Source organism: Cherax quadricarinatus, chromosome 84, assembly GCF_038502225.1.
Source record: "Cherax quadricarinatus isolate ZL_2023a chromosome 84, ASM3850222v1, whole genome shotgun sequence".
In the NCBI taxonomy this organism is placed as follows: domain Eukaryota; kingdom Metazoa; phylum Arthropoda; class Malacostraca; order Decapoda; family Parastacidae; genus Cherax; species Cherax quadricarinatus.
In genome coordinates, this window is record NC_091375.1 from 9,505,400 (window position 1) to 9,525,222 (window position 19,823).

The window sequence follows — 19,823 nt, forward strand, 5'->3', positions numbered from 1 at the left end:
TGTGGTTGCAGGGGTCGAGACTCAGCTCCTGGCCCAACCTCTTCACTGATCGATAATAGGTCCTCTCTCTCTGCTCCCCGAGCTTTATCATACCTCGTCCTAAAGCTATGTATGGTTCCTGCCTCCACTACATCACTTGCTAGACAATTCCACTTCCTGACAACTCTATGACTAAAGAAATACTTCCTAACATCCCTTTGACTCATCCGAGTCTTCAGCTGTGTGTGTGTGTACTCACCTATATGTGGTTACAGGGGTTGAGACTCAGCTCCTGGCTCTGGTTGTGTGTGTGTGTGTGTGTGTGTACTCACCTAATTGTGGATGCAGGGGTTGACTCATAGCTCCTGGTCCTGCCTCTTCACTGGTGTGCGCGCGTGTGCTGTGCATGTGTGTACGGTTGTGTGCATGTGTGTGTGTGTGTGTGTGTGTGTGTGTGTGTGTGTGTGTGTGTGTGTGTGTGTGTGTGTGTGTGTGTGTGTGTGTGTGTGCATGTGTGTGTGTGTGTGTGCATGTGTGTGTGTGTGTGTGTGTGTGTGTGTGTGTGTGTGTGTGTGTGTGTGTGTGTGTGTGTGTGTGTGTGTGTGTGTGTGTGTGTGTGTGTGTGTGTGTGCATGTGTGTGTGTGCATGTGTGTGTGTGTGTGTGTGTGTGTGTGTGTGTGTGTGTGTGTGTGTGTGTGTGTGTGTGTGTGTGTGTGTGTGTGTGTGTGTGTGTGTGTGCATGTGTGTGCATGTGTGTGCATGTGTGTGTGTGTGTGTGTGTGTGTGTGTGTGTGTGTGTGTGTGTGTGTGTGTGTGTGTGTGTGTGTGTGTGTGTGTGTGTGTGTGTACACTCCCCTACTTCTACTCACCTATGTGTCTGTGTGTGGATGCATGTGCATATGTGCATACATGCATGTATGTACATAAGAATGTGTGTGCATTTGCACATATGGTTGTGTACATGTGTAGTTATCATGCTGTTTCTATTAGAACTGTCTTAACAGAATTTTATTTAAAAGTTTACTTTTAAATTATGACTTATATATTCAGGATAATGAACATTGTGTAATTTTTTAAATCGGCTTGAAAACTGACTCTGCAACTTACCTTGGCTAACGATGTAACTTAACATAATTTAACATTGCCTAACATAGGTAAAAAAAAATTAAACTTAGCTATTACAATTTATCAGAAATGAAACAAAAATTGTGTGCTTTATGGACTGAGTTTCTGCATTTACATAAAAATTAATACAACAATCCCTGACAAATAAACAAAACAATTTCTACATAAAATGCACAACACATAATATATACACACACTAACAGCAACCCACACCTCGCTTGGGAGGCGAACTCCCGTCTGGTAAACACTTGGCAGATGCTGCAGCCATTGGGCCAAAGCATTACAAAAGCAATGGACACTATATTTCTAGTGATTCAAACCAATGACCAAATGCATTTGAGCCCAATTTTATCATCGCATCCCAGGTTTTAAGGCAACACGGGAGTACATTACAGTTAGGTAAACTCAACTGGTCCCCAAGCTTCCAATTTACTTGTAACCAACACTTCCACTCTGAGACAAACTTGTCTGATAAACTTCTTTTTGTTTACTAGAAAAGAATCGCTTTGCATTGTTGTAAGCAAATAAAAAAGCTCAGAGACTAATCAAGTTCGCCTAAGTAAATAATATATATTTTATATATATATATATATATATATATATATATATATATATATATATATATATATATATATATATATATATATATATATATATATATATATATATATATATATCTATATATATATATATGTATGTATGTATGTATGTATAAGTACTGTATATAAACTTAGTTCTCTTTTAACAGACTTCAATAATTTAATAACAATTTTCTATACAATTAATAGGTAATGAAACATTAAGTATTTATGAAAAAGGTAGAATTTTAGGGGGAGTATATATAATAGTTGTCTGTGCATTTCAGCTGAATAATATATAATATGGAACACTTTATATTGGCATTTTGGGCATTATCAGATTTTATGATGAAATGGAATAAAGGCAAAACTTCTTTGATATTCAACACTCCATATGTGACAGCCAAATGGGTCATTGAATTACACAGTTTGTATTATTTATATGAATCTTTAACAATTAGCAACACATATGGTAGCATATCAAAGTCTCTGGCATTAATTCACAGTCGATTACATGAATTTAATTTTAGCATTTGTTTTGTCAGATTGACATATACTAACATTATGAACCCTTGAACTTAACTTGAATTGCCTGAATCTATGTCTCTAGCCTCCAATATGCTTTCATAAACCCTCAAACATACATATTATACAGTACATACAGTATTATGATGCCCTTGATTCCATATAAAAATTAGTGACTACTGAAAGACTGGGCATTCTACCTTATGTGACATTCGGCTGCCAAATTAACATTGTAAACCGTGGGACCAAGATTTCAAGCAAGAATACTACATTCACAACAAGAACATAAACCAAGTAATTTGACAATGGCACGTACTTAGAATGAAGCACAATTTTGTAGATACGTGCCACATGTTAACATGCTGTACCTCAAATTTTCAAGACTGTGAGTGAGTGGTATATAAACACTGGCACTGTTTTCATTAGTAAACATTTCAACTCTTGGTAGCAGGATGGAATACTAGTTTATACAAAAAAGCACTTATGGATTTTCAGCACAAGGATAGTTGGGACCAACATGGGCATTTTCAACTTCAATTTGAAGACCATTTTGGCTCCCATGTTATTATGTTTTCTGCAGAATCATATCTTACATCTCTTGAGTTAGATATAATTGATCAAAATTAATCAACATCATATCTAAATTACTAATGATGTATTTGTCTTTGCTAAACCACATTGACAGAATGCTTTAATAATTTTACCTAAAAATTTTGAAGGCTAAGTCTACATCTACGAAGTAAACTAACCGATCATAGACCGGTATGTACAAAATACCCCATAACCCTTGTAATCTTAGGTTACATAGTAACCTCAAAATTACATTGCAGCCCCCAATATTACTCCTCAAGGGTTTGAACCTCCATGGGTGCCCAAGATACCTCAATACTGTTCCTAGGGTGCTATATTGGCCCTCTCCTGCACTGAGGGCCAATTCACATAAGGCAGGACTTTTTCTTACAAAAGGTCAAAATGGTAAGATCGTAAGGATCTATGCTAAATGATAACAATCCCTAATCAAGCTCATCTTTCCATCAAACATAAATGTCCTGCAATTCATGGTAGTAATTCCTCTATGTCCATCAGGATTTCATCAAATGAAAGGAAGGCATACATGGGCAACAGATATCCCATTATGATGAAAAAGGTATGTCATGATTTCTTACACAATATATTTTATAGTGTGCTGTTTGCACTTGAAGCCTTGTTGATATTCTGAAGAGCCAATATAAGTTTGTTCACTCTTTTCTTAAAACATTGGTTCTATGTATTAGTGCAAAATTGACCCTTTAAAATAATCCCCATTTTCACCTATGATTATAGTGGAAGTCTTATTTAATTAAATTTAGAGAATAATGTTAATGATTTGGATACACCATTTTTGATGATTTGTGTAAGGTGAGGCAGGATAGCTAGGAGAGGGGGTCACTTTGGCCATGCTACCCCCCACCCCACACTCTTGGACATGCCTCTATCATGGACTTGAGATACAAAGGGTAATTGCTGTCCACTTTAAAACTAATGAGTATAAATAAGATTCATACTAAGGAAACATGCTTGAAGCAATCAACAATCTAAGTCTGTACTTACTACCAATTATCAACTTAAGGATGGTGTTATCTTACACCCACATTACAAGATGGTGTGAATTATAGCATAAGTAAATGTCAGTATTTATAAGCACAATCTGACTATGATGACTGATTCAAGTTCATTACCAGAATATGACCATATGAACATGAAATGTGGAAGGACAGAAGCAAGAGATGCCAACACAGGCCTAGTCCATCCTCTCATACAAGCTGCTCACCAGCACAAAAAATTTCCAACTTTGGCAGGCAAATGGTTTTTACTTATCGCAAGAGAAAAGACCCAAAGATCCTCAGTCTCCATGGCGAACTGTAAATACTACAGACTAGTCATCAAAAACCAGAAGAAAAGGTAACAAAGTCGTACTCAGACTACACCTAATCAACAATGATCAAGAAGAGTATTCAAGGTACACACTCAATTTAGATAATATAGTAACACTGGAATACTAACAACTGCTGCACTCTTAATATATGAGCTAGTATTACTCACACACATGCGCACACACACACAATGTCTGCACTCCCAGTTTATAAATGGATACCATTTTATGATTAGAGCTGCATGTATTATTCAAATACAGTATGAGTTTAATGTGGAAATGATAGGATGACATAAGAGTGCATCAGATGGCAGTATAACATGAGGGTATTGACTGATTTGAGTGCATTGACTGAATACAATTCTAAACTGACAGATAAATGGGAATGACATATCTCATTCTGCTCCTTTTTGATATTCATAGAACTCTCATACAGGAGAGCTACAATAGTGGTGACATTAAAATATCACAGATTTGATAGAACATTTGTTGTATGTTTTAAATAAAGCACTTGTAGGGGATATGGTACAAAACAAACATGAAGAAAAGCCACAAATACAATTGTGGCCACTGTTGACTCCCCTGCCTAGGTCCAGTGCTCCACTCTATTCTCAGGCACTGCTAGTCAGGGCGGTGTCGCCCTCATCACCGCCTTAGGGGGATGGGGGCCCACATCGCCCTGTGGGATTCACTAGCACCAATCATCTTCATCACTGTCACTGTGGCGCACCCCTGGGGCCGCCCTTCTAGGTGCCCCAGCACCTGCTGCACCAACTGGGGCAGGTAGTCGTGGCACTGCACGGTCCCGCCCTGGTTTGTACCCATTAGGCACTGCTGGTGAGGGCAGCTGACGAGTACCCCGCCCAATGGCTACTGCCTGTTCAAAACTAAGTGGCTCCTCTGGCCGCCGCTCGTATGGATATTGGTCTCTGATTGGCGCCATTGGTGGGCGGCGAAGTGCACCTGGTGGTAAAATTTTTCCAGGGGGGGGCACACGGGGTCGAGCGCTCCCTTCTGTAATGGGTGGAGTCCTTCTCTCTCGGAACACTGGTGGCATTTCTAACTTGGGCACATGTGTGGGCGAGGCATTCAGCTTGGGAAAGTTGATAGGTTGTGATCTAGTGGGTGACTTGCCCCCAGGAAGGGTGTGATGACTTACAGGTTGATGTCCTGGCAGAGGTTGGGATGGCTGAGGACCCAGGTGGAGTGTTGATGGTTTATTAGGTGTGGGGGGTAGTCGCCGGCCACCACCTCGCCTCTGTGGTATTGTAGGATAGCTAGAGCCTGCACGCCGGTGTGGGGAAGGACTACGTGATCGTCGATCTAAAGACAATGTGCCACAATATTCTAAAGTGCGACCACGGCGTCTTGCTGCCCCTGAAAGTCCAGTATGTGGTGAGGGACTACGAGAGCGAGCATCCAGTCTTGTGGTCATGTAGTGACGGTCTGGGCTGTTCGAAGCAGAGCGAATATCCCGCATACCCCACGGTCGTGGAGGAAAGGCCTCGTGGTGCCGACTAGGACTGCGGCCTCGTAACGGAGAGATTATTCCGTAATCATCGCCATGCAGCTTTCCTGTAATATCAAAATTGGTCACATACGTACTGACAAACTGATATGATAAGTTTCCCACAGCACATGAGCTTATATCATTTAGTGCTTCAATATTTATAGCTAAAGAACCGTACAGTCAAAATAGAGATGACTTTTCATATTAAAAGCAATTAATGCAAAGAAAGCGAATAATTTATTTCTTATGAGACTACTATGGTATATGGTAACAAGCAATACAATACTAATATATGCATCGCATTCAACTTTTCAATATATATATATAGTTCTTATAATACAAGGAATCAGAAATACTGATATAATAACAATCATCTGGTATGTATGCTGAAGCATTTCCTCATGAAATTAGCTCAGTGTAAGGGCATACACAATCAGAAATCTACAGTATTTTATACAGATGAATGAGACTACCAAGGAAATCTAGAAGACAGCAGGCAGGAATGCACAACTGTTCAAAAAAAAAAAAATAAGAGAAAAAATAAAGTACAGTACATACTCTGAACATCTGATGCACAATGCTTATCATACCTATTTTGTTTACGTATCAACTACAAAATTATTTCAGAATCACATTCTAAAAGCATAATCCTTTATGTATTTAGTTTTTTAAAACATGTCAAGAAAACTACTGAGCACAACAGGTTCTTGCTAGTTGGAAAATGTTGGGATTTCAAATTTTGCAAAGGTTTTATTAAGTTACAAATGTCTGGCCAGAGCTGAGGCTCAAGAGCTATCCTTAGATGAATATGTATTATAAAATTTAAAAACTGGCTTATGAAAGGCTTGGGAGATGCAGGACTCCCCTACAATGGGTTTAAGCTCTACCCATTATGTGATTTCAGTAAACATTCTGCATCAGTAAAAACAGTAGTGATGAAGCAAAAGACAGTAACTGCAAACTTTGATGGTGATACTATGTGTCTGGTAGCTTGTATCCTTGTGTCATACAAATTATTAACACTGTGGAGATGCTTGAAGCAAATGCCAAGTAACTCTAACTGAATTTACTTCAGTTATATTTAATTAACAATACCTGCATTTACAATAAAGTTTAAAAACACGATAAGTGAAGAAATGGAGTTTTCATAGAAACTGGCACCTAAACCAATTCTTTTCAGCATGTTTTATTTCAAAATATTCTAAACTACATTGTTATACAAGGGTGTGGACACCATGCATGTGGAATGTGCATCTCAAAATAAAAAAAACAAAACAAAATAAGTGAAGTAGATTCAATATTTTTCCTTAGTTATGCTTTCATCTAATTTCAAAGTTAATGCCATTTCATATTTAATTAAGGAAATACGTACAACCATATGAACATATTTTAGAGCTCTCGTGACTCAAAATCAAAACCAGCCATAATCTATATACAGTAGATACGATTTGGCACAATTGGGTTATAGCACGATTGATGAATTGCGGCACAATCTTATACAACACTTCATAAAAGTAACTGAAAATGATTCAGCTCTTGGGAGGGGAAAAAATTTTGAGCGCGCGGTTGCCCGCAGGATCGGGTATGGGTTGCACCACTGAGTCAATGGGGGAGACCTACTGCCATCCCCTGCCACTGCCACCACCCTCCTGACTGACTGACTTGACTGATTTACTGACTTGACTGATTTACTAACTGACTGACTGATTTACTTACTGACTTGACTGATTTACTGACTGACTTACTGACTTGACTGATTTACTGACTGACTGACTGACTTACTGACTTGACTGACTTAAAGTTAGACTTTTTCACTGAAGAGGACCCTGAAACGGTGTTTAGAGTAGCTGATGCCTTTCTGTCAGTTGTATAATGTATTGCTGGGTAAAATAGAACAGAAATCCATTATAGAATTTATGCATACTCCAGTACAACCATCGACTTCAGTACCAGAACCTCTACCATCCAACTCAGCCCAGTAGGGCCACAGCATAACTCCACAATCATCCACAAACACCAGCACCCACAATTTATGGTAAGAAATACTATTATTTCTGTTTCATTTGTAATCTTAAGCAGTAATAACATAATACATCACAACAATGAACTACAATTACATATTCACTTTTATTTTTGTATGATGTGAAGGCATAACCCTTAAACGGTCCAAACGTATATATACGTTTGAAAGTATGTAAAAAAATGTAGATCTTTTTTGTTTTACATTTGAAAATGTGTAAAAAAACTTTAATCTACATTTTTTTTTTATATTTGAAAATATGTAAAAAAAAGTAGATCTACTTTTGTAGCACTACGAATTTGAACGTCGATCTGTCTGGACCGTTTAAGGGTTAAAAAAAAGTTGCTTGGCTTTTTTGGGGCACCCAGAAACGTAACCCTATTTTTCCCATGAGTTCTTCAGTTCATCTAACACGGTTTTTACCTAAAGCGATATTTTCAGGAACGTAACTACCATGTTAAATGACAGTCTACTGTATTCTTCTATGGATTTACTTGATCACATTTGAATTTTCTTCAGTTAAGCCTTGTTAAAAATGTTATAGTATTATAAGTCAATGCCAGAAGAACATTACAGTATTTAAGGAAGTATGCAAATATTTCTTGCATAATTTAGTTACATTTTATACACCCTGTGGTAACGGCAGTAACTGTCATCCAACAAATTTTTCCTCTTTCCTCCAACCATATTCCTTGTCTCCAAACTCATATAAGGCTTTTCAGAAGCTTGTTTTAAAATGCCTACCTTTACTTAGAGTTTATTCTTTGTATACTTTTAAAATAAAGGGCTTTGAAACTCTGAGGAGAAACATGAGAAAGTTTATAATATTTACTTTGTACATATTTTTAATTTGGTTTTAAGGAACTTTTGTATACATAAAAATATAATAGTTTAATATAAAACAACTACAAAGGATTATTTTTTTTAACATGTCGGCCGTTTCCCACCAAGGCAGGGTGACCCAAAAAGAAAGAAAAAAAAAAAGAAAGAAAAAACTTTTATTATCATTCAATACTTTCACCATCACTCATACATAATCACTGTCTTTGAAGAGGTGCTCACATATGACAGGTTGGCAGACAGCAACTGCCCAGGGAGGTACTACCATACTGATAAGTGAGTGTAAAACAGAAGCCTGTATTTGTTTTACATGATGGTACGATTGTCGGTGTTCTTCTTCTGTCTCATAAACATGTAAGATTTCAGATACATCTTGTTACTTCTACTTATACTTATGTCACACTACACATGCATGTACTGTACATGTTTTTGTATATACAGTCATCTGAGTTTTCTTTGATTTTATCTTAATAGTTCATGTTCTTATTACTTTTCCTTTCATATCCATGGGGAAGTGGAATAAGAATCTTTTCTCCATGAGCCATGCGTGTGTTGTAAAAGTCAACTAAAATGCCAGGAGCAATGGGCTAGTAACCCCTTTTCCCATATAGCCTACTAAAAAGAAAAAGAAGAAAACTGTTAAAGGATTAATATGGCATCATAAACTAAAGTAGGTCAATACTCTTTGAGTAACTGCCATATTTATGTAACATATAAGAAAGTGATATCGACTTGGTCTCAAGGATTCCTGTTTTAAGGAATTAGATTTTTTGCACATTCCAAGAAGAATTCTGGTGTCCTGTTACTTCACTGATAGCACAGGTAACATTTTTTTCATATGAATATGCTTTTTGAACTGAATAAATAATTTTTTATCTAAAGAATCTCAAAAACTGTTTAAAATTATTAGATAAATATTTACAATTTTTGTTTTGTAATAATTAGCCAAGAACAAATACTTTGATGCTGTTGCTTATACTCTGAGAGCTTTGATTTCCCGAATAAATGTAAGCTACTCAATATTTTTTTAATTTCACGTGAATACATTCCAGGCACAGCTTTAAAGACATTAATATTAAAGGTATAAAATTTGTATACACAAGCAAACAGCATTCAGAGGAAGAGTCAAAGAACTATAAGCAAACCATGTGCTGTCTTGCTCAAGCCATCTATTGTACTTCTAACTTAAGCCATCTATTGTATTTCTAACTTAAGCCATCTATTGTACTTCTAACATAGGCTTATAATTTTTCTTTGAATATAACTAGAAATGCACTCTGAAAGGTGATGACGAGGTAAAAAGACATATGCAATATGATGTTCCCATACTTAGGCCATTTCATATCTTAAAAAGCAAGGCATTTTCATGGACATCTGTGGACAGCATCATTAATGTCAGCTCTAAATTTATAAAGGAAAATATAGAACATCATGCCAAAATTAACTTGAAAAGACTGTATATAAATCATCACAGATCCATGAAAAAATAAAAAGTACAAAACACTGACCTTTTATCTCTGACAAATGGTGACACAAATGCATGGAGACAGTAGGATTTGCAAGGGTAAACAGGGAGTGAAATTACTACAAGAAAAAACAAATTAACTGTACTTAGAGGTACACATTTAACATACCATAACTGTATACACTACTGAATGTTTTACAGATGGACTCCCTTTTGTCCCTTGAGAGTTGTTAGCAATTTAGAAAATGCTGAATAATTTTAACAATTAATGATACTGAAAATAATGAATATAATGTTAATGAAGAGAGGAAGGCAGTGATTTCTTGTATTGGGAAGGAAAGTATAACACCTTTTAGGAGTGAGAAAGAATAAGGAGTGAGTCTGGGAAAGGTGTGTTAGACAGTGGACAGAATGAAATAGGCTTAAACAGCTGGGGTAGACGGAATTAAGACAAATGTTAAAAGTAGGTGAGAGGTAGTTTTGGAATGGATGGTGTATTTGTTCAACATATGCATTAAAGGGGTAAAGATACCTAGAGATTAGCAGAGAGCATGCATAGTTTCTATGTATAAGGGAAAATAAGCCTGTTGAGTATATTGAGTAAAGTGTATAGTAGACTTGTTACTGAAAGAATTATAGGTAAGATAGAGTAGGACTGCAGAGGAACAAGGAGGTCTTATGAAGGGTAGGGGATGTGTAGACAAAGTGTTTACAGTGAAGCACATTAATGAACAATACGTAGATAAAGGTAAGAAACTTCTAATTGCATTTATGGATTTAGAAAAGGCATAGTTAGTAAAGAGCTTTTAAGTGGATAGTGAGGTTAAGGTTAAGGTATGTAGGCAAGAGGAAGATTATTTTCCAGTTGAAGTAGGTCTTAGACAGGGATGTGTGATGTCACCATGGTTGTTTAACATATTTATAGAAAGGGTTGTAAAAGAAGTGAATCCAAGGGTGATAGAGAGAGGTGTGGGACTGAAAGATAGTAAATTTAGTATGGAGTGGAAGGTGTCACAGTTGATTTCTGCCAATGACATGGGTCTTTTGGGAGATTCAGTGGAAGAAGGCTGGTGTGTTAAAAGAAAAATCACATCCTTTCAGGAGGGACATCTACCAACAGTTATATTTCACAGAGTAGCTAACTACAAATAGTGTGCTGAAAGAGCCTAACATTTCTAGAGGTATGATATGCCAGACATTCAGATAACAATCACAGCAAACAAAAAAGGTTATATACATGGAAGGACTCACTATGTAGAAGTGATACACAGTTCATCCTATGCAGATACAGAGGCCACAATGTACTGGGTAAACTTGCATCTATTTTTATAAATAATCAGAGCCATTTGAGTAACGAACTTAGTTTTTATGGTTTAAAAAAAAATAGCTTTTAAAATTATGAAATGCATTAACAAAGACGTTACACTGTTCAGCATTTTCTAAACTCTTTAACAAACAAAAATGCTTTGTGGTACTGGGTACATGCCTAACACTGCAGGGTCGTGTAATAATGCCATTTGTCATTCTAGCAAGAACAAATTCTTTTTCTGGGGACAATTATTTGTATTTTTATACTAATTTAATTACAAAAAACAAACAATTCACTAGCTAACATTGAAATAACTATGGAGGATTTTAAAATAAAGCATCTTTTATCTATATGTAACAATGTCTAGTAATACAGTAATTATAAATGTAATTTTCCCCATATTTTATAATGTTGTTATTAGATACATTTTATTTTGATAAATGTACAGACTACTTTTACTGGGAAATAATCTCCCACTCTCCTGCATACTCTAATCTGAGCCTCTGTACCCTTGTAACAACTTTTTACTCGAGGTAGGTTATTGAAAGCAGTGAAAAGTTTTTACAAGGACAGTGAGCTTCAGGTAAAGTGTGTGTAGGAGAGAGGGAGATTATTTCCCGGTAAAAGTAGGCCTTAGACAAGGATGTGTGATGTCACCATGGTTATTCAGTATATTTATAGATGGGGTTGTAAGAGAAGCGAATGCTCCAGTGTTGGCAAGAGGTTTGGGGTTAAAAGATAAAGAATCTAACACAAAGTGGAAGTTGTCACAGTTGCTCTTTGCTGATGACACTGTGCTTTCAGGAGCTTCTGAAGAGAAGTTGCAGAGGTTGGATGAGTTTGTATAGAAAAGAGTAAGGTGGTGATGATGACAAAAAAATTAGGTAACGAAAGATTGGATATCAGGTTGGAGGGAGGTAGTATGGAGGAGGTGAATGTATTCAGACATTTAGGAGTAGATTTATCAGCAGATGGGTCTATGAAAGATGAGGTGAATTATAGAACTGACGAGGGGAAAAAGGTGAGTGGTGCACTGAGGAGTCTGTGGAGACAAAGAACTTTGTCCATGGAAGCAATGAGGGGAATGTTGGAGAGTATAGTTATACCAACGCTCTTATATGAGTGTGAAGCATGGGTGGTGAATGTTGCAACATGGAGAAGGCAGGAGGTAGTGGAGATGTCATGTCTGAGGGCAATGTGTGGTGTGAATATAATGCAGGGAATTCATAGTTTGGAAATTAGGAGGTGCGAGATTACCAAAACTATTATCCAGAGGGCTGAGGATGGGTTGTTGAGGTGGTTCAAACATGTAGAGAGGATGAAACAAAATAGAATGACTTCAAGAGTGTATAAATCTATAGTGGAGGGAAGGCGGGGTAGAGGTCGGCCTAGGAAAGGTTGGAGGGAGGGCATAAAGGAGGTTTAGTGTGCGAGGGGCTTGGACTTTCAGCAAGCATGCGTGAGCATGTTAGATAGAACCAAATGAAGATTTAACGCGCTGTTGGACTGTGAGCAGGGTAATGTTTATGGAGGGATTCAGGGAAACCGGCAGGCTGGACTCGAGTCCTGGAAATGGGAAGTACAATGCCTGCACTCTGAAGGAAGGGCGTTAATGTTGCAGTTTTAAAATTGTAGTGTAAGTGTGCCTCTGGCAAGACAATGATGGAGTGAATGATGGTTAAAGTTTTTCTTTTTTGGGCCACCCTACATTGGTGAGAAATGGCCGATGTGTTAATAAAATAAATAAAATAAAAATGTATAGACCAAAAGAATTACATTTTTATTAATAAAGTTACCATAGATCAGATGCATTATTCATCATTAATATACTAAAGATACTATAACTGAGGCTGTTATGTTATTATTTTTCCTACGCAAGCAATTTACAATCCGGGCAGCACAGCATTGCAAGAGTACAGTATACTCTATAAATTTCCATTTCTGGGTTAAAAATATAAATTAAGCATGATTTGTACATTCTTATAATGACAAATGAGATTATCCCTAGCTTAGTTCAGTAGCGAATATAAAGAGAATTTCTTTGCAATCAACATAAAAAACTTTGTGTACAGGTATATATAAATAAAATTTAAATAAATTTTTTTAATTCAAAATATAAAAAAATGTAAATAATCAAATGGTAAAATGATATAGTACTGTTAACATGATACGTGTTCTATGATGAAGTTATTCTAAAGAAACACAATTGCACTTTTTATATAGCAACACATTTTCATAGCAATCAAAATCTGATGCAGAAGCATTTCTGGATATCAATAATTAAGTAGTCTTTGAATAGACTTTAATAATGTCTTTCAATAGATAGTTGCTAAACTTATAAAAAATTCATTGTCTAAAATAATGAAAAAAAAAATCTTCAGCAACTGAACCTTGAGGGACATGACCCTGCAGATTACATACCTCTTCACAATTTTGATGGTGTCCTTGCCCTGGCTGTCCCAATTACCTACCTCGTAGCCTACCTCTCTTGTGGATGTTATCATACTTGACGAGATCCACCACATCACTGACAGCATCACTGAAGCCAATGTCATGGGGTTGCTGGCTAGGTCTTCTCGGTGAGGGACTCCGCCTAACAGGTGTTAAAGACTGCATTAGTCTCACATACATATAATCAACTTCTAAAGATCATCAGAGGGTTTATCAGTGAGGCATTCTCAGGTAACTGCTCTGTTCTTTAGAAACAAAAAAGTATACAATAGTCCCCCATAAGTACAGGGGATACACTCCAAGACCTACAGTGGATACCTGAAATCGTGGATAGTAGTGAACCCTACATGTACACAAGTCATTTTTCCTTTACATACATACCTATGATAAAGTTTAATTGATAAATTAAGCAAAATAAGTCAAGACTTAGCACTTTTTAACCGATGGGAAGCATTTCACGGCTTCTCTTAGGCTCTGAGGCCATTAAGCAAAATTAAGGGTTATTTTTCTGCCACAGCAAACAGTGGATAACTGAAACTATGCATACTAAATCTGTGGATATGGTGGTCCTACTGTATATTATTTAGCTTCCAATATTAGAACAATTTAATGCTAAGTAGTATATTTTAAGATTACTTATTTATATAAAAAGTTATTTTCTAAAACAAAATAAAAATTACTGTATGCACTGATATAGCCTCTCCTCACTTAACAACAGAGTTCAGTTCTTAAGACCATGTCGGTAAACGAATTCATCACTAAGTGAGGAGCATACTATGATGGTAGTGGGTTTGTGTCAACCATCTTTGATATTTTAATGTTATCTCTGCACTAATTATAACATTACTGGTATATTTTTAAATGTTTATACAGTAATGTACTGTATACTGTAATAAACAGAAAAGAGGAAATCAGCTCTAATATACAATATTTAGGCATGCATACTGGTCAGAGAGCCTGTCATAACTCCAAGGTGTCGGTAAATGAGTACGTCGCTAAGTGAGGAGAGGCTGTATTTCTCTATGGTGCCTGTATAGTACTTAACTTGAATTGTATATAGCACAATGTACTGTACCTACCTATATTAAGTATAAACAAACTCCCATCCCAACTATTGCCTGAGCAGAGTACAACTGTGAAGTTTTAAGCTTCTTTAATAGATGCACTCTCAGACAGACAACAATTATTATCATTATTATTACTGTTTATCCTTCTGTGTATAAGAGGAATTTTTCATAAAGAACACTGATTAAATTGTAATTTTCTCCAATCCTTTGTAATCTAACTTAAATATATTGTCTGGAAAATAATTTATTATTTATAATCATTTTCTCTGGATTTGTGTGACTATGCACAACTTATCAGACTCACCCATAGTAACACTTCTCTTTTCTACATACTCATTCTCTATTCTTCTGCCTTTATAACCTTTATAATATACTGCAGTGTTTCTGAAGTCAATAAGACATCCTTATCACTCACAGAAAGCTTAATTTTCTAAATGAATTGTCAGCCAAAAGCTCTGTAATAACTGTATACTGTAGAAAAAATGGTATTAGTCATACATGAAAATATTAATTAAAAAATTGAAATTATGTTATGCCTTCAGTTAATGATTACTGAAATGCAATCACATTCTAGATCACACTGTACCAATATGATCTAGAATGTAGAACCATTAGTGATGAAGACCCAGGAAATGAGCCAGTTTCAAAACCCACAGGCACAGCTAGGTTAGCAGAGTTGTCAGCTTCACTTAAAGAATACTGATAAAATATTACTACTTTCCTGCATATTAGTGATACAGAAAATCCCTTACTCAGAACTTCTATCTTTTTCTTGCTTTATTCCTTACTTTTCAAATCCTCTTCTGTCAAATAACTAAATTTTCCAAAAATGATGTGAGTAGTGCTTTAGGTTCAAACACTTGAAAATTAAGAAACATCAAGAAGCGATATGCTTTGGTAAGTTTTAAAAAGGGGACAATATGAACACCTATAAGAAATATTATGAGCATCATAATAGAAGAAACGAAGATTTCCATGGGGCTTAAATCATGATACCTACAATATTAGAATTGCATCATTAACCCTGAGGAAAGGTTACTCAGATTTGAACAAAAAGCAAGTAATTAAAAATTCTTATTACGTATATGAAAATCAGCAGGTACCTGTGAGGAGGTGTAGGTGACTGGAAGCCTCTGGCGGGTGACGGTGACCGTGATCTATACCTATTAATTGGGTATTCATCAGGTCGCAAGTGACGACCACCATCATCAGAGGCTAAGGACCCTCTTCTAGATGCCTGTTGTACTACCTCCGCCAGCTCCAGCCCCGCCTTCAAAAATACTCCATGTTATAATAACATCAAAGAAGCACCTTTCATACTGTGTATCACCAACACAGATTCTTCACTGGGAGAAGCATGATAAATATTGGGTAACTTATAATACAGACATTATGATAAAGTCTTGAACCTATAACTGTGAACACTGTATTTCATGCAGTACATACTTATTAAACGTGAATATCTATTGGTGCTCCTGAATTTTTGTTTGCATCAATATTTTCCAGCACAAATTTATATCAGAGAAATATGTACATAATCAGAATTTAATAATTTGCCCTCTGACCCCAGGTGAAGATCTTCAGTAGGCAATGCAGTACATATGGCAGTTAGAATGGGATATATATATATATATATATATATATATATATATATATATATATATATATATATATATATATATATATATATATATATATATATATATATATATATATATATAATATATAAACACGCACACACACGTTTTTTAATTCCTTCTACGAAAGAAAACTTTGGCACTAACTCATCTTTCAAACATAAATGTTAATTTTTAATGCCACAAAAATGGAAAAATAACATGTGAGGAAAACCCTATGGCAAAGTATCTTCTAATATCTTATTTTATCTTTCCAGTGGCACTGAAGATAAACTTTTATATCTGAAAAACTATGATAAAGATTCATATTTATCCATATCAAATTTTTTACATGTTACGCTGAACCTAATGAGTTGGCTTATTTGGCAAGAACTGTTTTGCTGTAACTCAGTAAAAATCAGCCTGAACATCACAAAATTAATAAACAGTACAGTTTTTCTGTTGATACTACTTCCTGCTGCATACATGAAATCCCTTTAATCCTCAAAATTTAAAAACAAAACATTTACTCTTTAGTTTCTCCACCTTTATATCTAATATCTTACATCCTTCACTCATAAATGCCAAGTCTTATTGTTCCCTATCTTCTCCTACCATAGTTATCTCTCTCCAAAACTGTTTATTCTCAGCAAAGATGGCTGACATAAATTCACAAATTCTTTTTTATAATCTCTTACAAAATTTTTTTTCCTCTATGTAGGCTTCTTAAATCATGTGCTTCACTGAGGTCCAATTTTTAGAAGCATTATGTGTGTCTTAATTGTTTTTTTTTGACAGTTACCTACAAAGCAGGTATGAGTTGTATAATGAAACTATCAAGCAGAAGCAGCTAACTGTATACACTACAATGGTTAAACCATCCAGAATCAAAGCTCTCAAATGCAAGCTATTCATTCTGCTTACATGTTTTTTAGTAAGACCTTTTTCCTTATCAACAGTCTACTAAGCAGTGCACCTTTCTTTCTTTTTTGCTCAATATACATATCATCAATTTTTCTGTCTTATGTAGTTGTACTGACCTTTGATATTCTTTTCAGCAGGTTACATTGCAAGCTCTTGTTGAAGATTGAGACACTTATGCAACATATGAGAATCTTTATTAAGGAAATGTTTTGCCACACAGTGGCTTTATCAGTCCAATACAAATCAGAGAGGAGAAAAGAGAGGAGGAATTCGAGGTAATCAGTCCCTCAGTCTGGAATCGATGTGTTCAGTCCATCACTCTTGTCCAACCTTTGGACAAAGACCTACTTACACTAGTTGATGGTTCCACTGTGATCCCACCTCCTGCTTCAATTCACCTGACTACAGTATATAAGCCACTTCTCCGGCCATATGCTGTACTTTCTATGAGTGATGGACTGAACACATTGATTCCAGGCTGAGGGACTGATTACACTTCAAACTCCTCTTCTCCTTACCCCATTCAGCTTGGTATTGGACTGATTAAGCCACTGTGTGCAAAACATTTCCTTAATAAAGTTTCCAATATGTTGCACAAGTGTCTCAATCTTCAACTTGTGGGTTTTCAAAACTATTTATCACAAGCTCTTGTAATTATCCTTTTCTAAAATTGAATGAACTGTTCATTCTCTAACACAAATGCACTGTCTCCATGAACTGTGTATTGTCTGTTAGAACATTAATCACCTCTGGCTTTTCAAAACAGGCATAGTTTCATGAAGAATAAAAAAGCACGCTACTATGACTGGAACAACACACAAATAACCCACATATAGGAGAATGAAACTTGTGATGACATCCTGGTTCAACTTGGATCATCAACTAGTCACAAAGTTTCATTCTGATATGTGTGGGTTATTTGTGTATAGTTTCATTGCTTTATAGTACTTCTTAGAACCTGCAGTAACACTAGTATTATTTTCAGTGCCATGGTTAATAGCCAGAGACAAGTTGGGGTCTTAAAAACAAAAAATAAAGTGAAAAACATGAAGAGTATGGTATAGGACACATCCAAGAAGCAACTGATATCATGGCTAGTTGTCTACATCAAGGAGTTAAGTTAATCCTTTCTTTAAAATAATGGGTGCACTCAAGGCATGGAAAGGAATACCCCACTGCATGATTAAACCAGATTTTGTGCAAAAGAGTGTGTGCTTATTTTCCCCAAACTTTATGGTGCAATTGCACAGTCGCTTTCCCACAAAATGTGAACTTATGAACAAAATTTCAATTAAGATTCACTAACAATGCAATTTGTGATAACAGAATGTGAGAGTCTACACTAACTTCCGGATTTCATTCAAAAATGGTTTGATGGATTTACCGTGCCCAAGTTTTTTCTTTCTGGTTATTCTTCAGAATGTCAATATTAGAGATTAGAGCAGGGGTTCACAACCTGGGGTACACACACAATCCCAGGGGGTGCAAGATGGCATTTCAAAGCTTATTTTTTTAATTCAATTTGTTACCAGCAGTATTGTATTTGGTTGAATTTGTGATTCAAATTATTATTATTATTATTATTATTATTATTATTATTATTATTATTATTATAATAAAAAAAAAGCGTGAGACGGGCTGGCGATTCGAAAATCATCGCACCATAGAGGGAGAGGCCGGAAGCATAGTCAAAGGAGAGCGGAGGTCAGACAAATTGAAGGAGTCAGTGGAAGCCCCGGTACCTGAAGCGGGTGAGGAAACAGTACCAGCAGGAGGTACAGGGACCTTGGGAGTGTCCAAAGAGTGGCCAAAAGACGAGGCGAGGTCAGAACAGGATGCGGTAACAATAAGGGGCCCGGGGGTACCAGGTTCATGGATTGGGTTCTCCATGGTTAGGTTACTTCTTTCTTTTTGTTTTTAAGAAAAAAAAGAAAGAAGAAAAGAAAATAAAAATAAAAAAAAAGAATAAAAAAAGGGGGGACCGGGGAGGGATAGTTCCTAGGAGGAATGAAAGGGCCAGAAATCTCCCTCCGCGCCCAAGAGGACCTCAGCACCGCAAGTAGCGCAGATGCAGCATGGAACCCGTGCCATACCCAACCCTTCATGCCAGGAAACCAGCAATCCGGGATAGCAACCTCACATCTGCCAAGCTACCTCGGTGGACAAAAGAGAGGGCAGCCGGATATCCGCCACAAAGCATACCTCCTTCAGCCACCACCCCCGGAATCCGAAAGGTGGCTTCCAGAGATACACCCGTCGCCTGAAAGACACCCAAAGCCACCCTCCAGGATACCGGAGAGGGATCGGGACATCCCCAGGCGATCCAGAACCCACGGCAAACTACGCCACTGCCAAGAACCTCAACGGAATGGGATAGACTCCGGTACCCTTCCCCCTACCTATGAACTAGTGTGCCTGTGGGAAAAATCCCAAAGGCCAAAAAGAGGAAGGGCAAAAGGGAGGGGTGGGGAGGAGGAGGAGGAAAGGAAAAAGGGGAGGAT

The 19,823-nt window shown here is 36.7% G+C and overlaps 1 protein-coding gene across 1 annotated transcript in view; it reads right to left on the reverse strand.

The window, feature by feature from the left end:
- Window positions 1-1,811: 1,811 nt before the first annotated feature.
- The window catches only part of cac (calcium voltage-gated channel subunit cacophony), a gene marked incomplete in the record, with an annotated part of 730,773 nt that continues 712,761 nt past the window's right edge, over window positions 1,812-19,823 (reverse strand). The window contains 3 exon segments of the mRNA XM_070103036.1: window positions 1,812-5,695; window positions 13,736-13,857; window positions 15,886-16,052. Coding sequence (XP_069959137.1) covers window positions 4,812-5,695; window positions 13,736-13,857; window positions 15,886-16,052 — 1,173 coding nt within the window.